The sequence below is a fragment of the Arachis ipaensis genome, unplaced genomic scaffold, assembly GCF_000816755.2.
Source record: "Arachis ipaensis cultivar K30076 unplaced genomic scaffold, Araip1.1 Aipa1222, whole genome shotgun sequence".
In the NCBI taxonomy this organism is placed as follows: domain Eukaryota; kingdom Viridiplantae; phylum Streptophyta; class Magnoliopsida; order Fabales; family Fabaceae; genus Arachis; species Arachis ipaensis.
Genome location: NW_015495836.1, coordinates 10,901 through 12,277, shown reverse-complemented (window position 1 = coordinate 12,277; position 1,377 = coordinate 10,901). Strand labels below are relative to the sequence as shown.

Sequence of the window (1,377 nt, the reverse complement as noted above, 5' to 3'; positions counted from 1 at the left end):
ACTTAAAAGAATTAAAAAAAAGTGGGGGAGGGGAGAAAAATGATTCTATGGGTGTACATCCGCACCTAATCTCTATGTATAGTTCTATTGGGTGGTGGTAATCAATCCCATGCACTGGATGCCCCGGGACCATATGCTCCACCATATCCACCAGATGCCCCATATCCACCGCTGCTGTTTCCAGCATTGTAGTAATCAGAACCACCCCTATTGAAAGAACCTTCTCTTCGAAAGTCTCGGCCACCAAAACGCCCTCCTCCCGATCGACGGTTCCTACCTCCAAATGAAGATCGAGCAGCATACCGTGAGAGCCATGCGGGCACTTCTTGATTTGCTTCCTGCATTAGTTCGGCTAAAGATCTTGCAAGGGAGGCATTGTTGTCATTAAAGAATGCAGTTGCGAGGCCTTTCTTTCCAGCACGTCCTGTCCTTCCAATCCGGTGTACATAGTCATCAATATCATTTGGAAGGTCAAAGTTAACCACATGGGCAACATGAGGAATATCAAGACCACGTGCAGCGACATCAGTGGCAACCAATATGGGTGTGTTCCCACTCTTAAATGACCTTAACGCCATTTCTCTTTCCTGCAGGCATTCACAAACAGCTAAGTATATATACAAATCCCAAGCATACAAAAAAGGTATAACACAACCAATACAATTCTCACCAAAAAAAGAAAAATAACTAGCATACGAATTTGATGTAAAGACTTTCAAACTAATTATTATAACAAGTTGAAAAGGAAGTCAGCTTTCACAAGAGAGACAGCAAAATAAATGCAGCCTTCACCTTCATACAAACTAATAATAAATCAGATGTCGGTCTGAAATATACATGTTTACAACGGACTAACCTGCTGGGTCCTGTCTCCATGAATAGTAGTAGCTGGAAAACCATTCATGCACAACCAATGTTCCAGTGCATCGGCTCCCTTCTTTGTCTCCACAAAAACTAATGTCAAAGCTTGCTGCATTACAGGAAATCAAGCATGAAATAGATTTAATCTCTAGTGAGTCATTTTTCTAGAGTTTAATATAAAGTTCAGAAACTATACAATCCAAAATCACAGTAGTTCATCCATCAGAGGTAACCATCACACCTGAGAGAGCAAAGACAAAACGAAAAGGAGTAGAAATGCACTTTCTGTGAAATCAGAATATGAGATAATACCTTTCCTTGAACACCATTTGCTCTCTGTGCATGAAGAAGGTCCATAAGATGACTTCTCTTGTCAGACTCCTGAACATACTCGACTCTCTGGACAATTAAATCGGTACTTGACCCAACTCTTCCAACAGCGAGAAAAATGTATCTTGACAGGAAATCGGAGGCTAGTCTCTGCATGTCAACCATAAATTACAACAATAATTCAGA

At 41.0% G+C, this 1,377-nt stretch overlaps 1 protein-coding gene across 1 annotated transcript; it reads right to left on the bottom strand.

Moving 5' to 3' along the window:
* Positions 1–29: 29 nt before the first annotated feature.
* Positions 30–1,341, bottom strand: LOC107624628 (DEAD-box ATP-dependent RNA helicase 52C; the record flags this gene model as incomplete). The annotated part of the gene is given in 3 exon segments (XM_016327086.2): positions 30–587; positions 857–970; positions 1,174–1,341. Coding segments are annotated over 3 exon segments (768 nt in total), but the record flags the coding sequence as incomplete, so codon positions are not given.
* Positions 1,342–1,377: the final 36 nt, after the last annotated feature.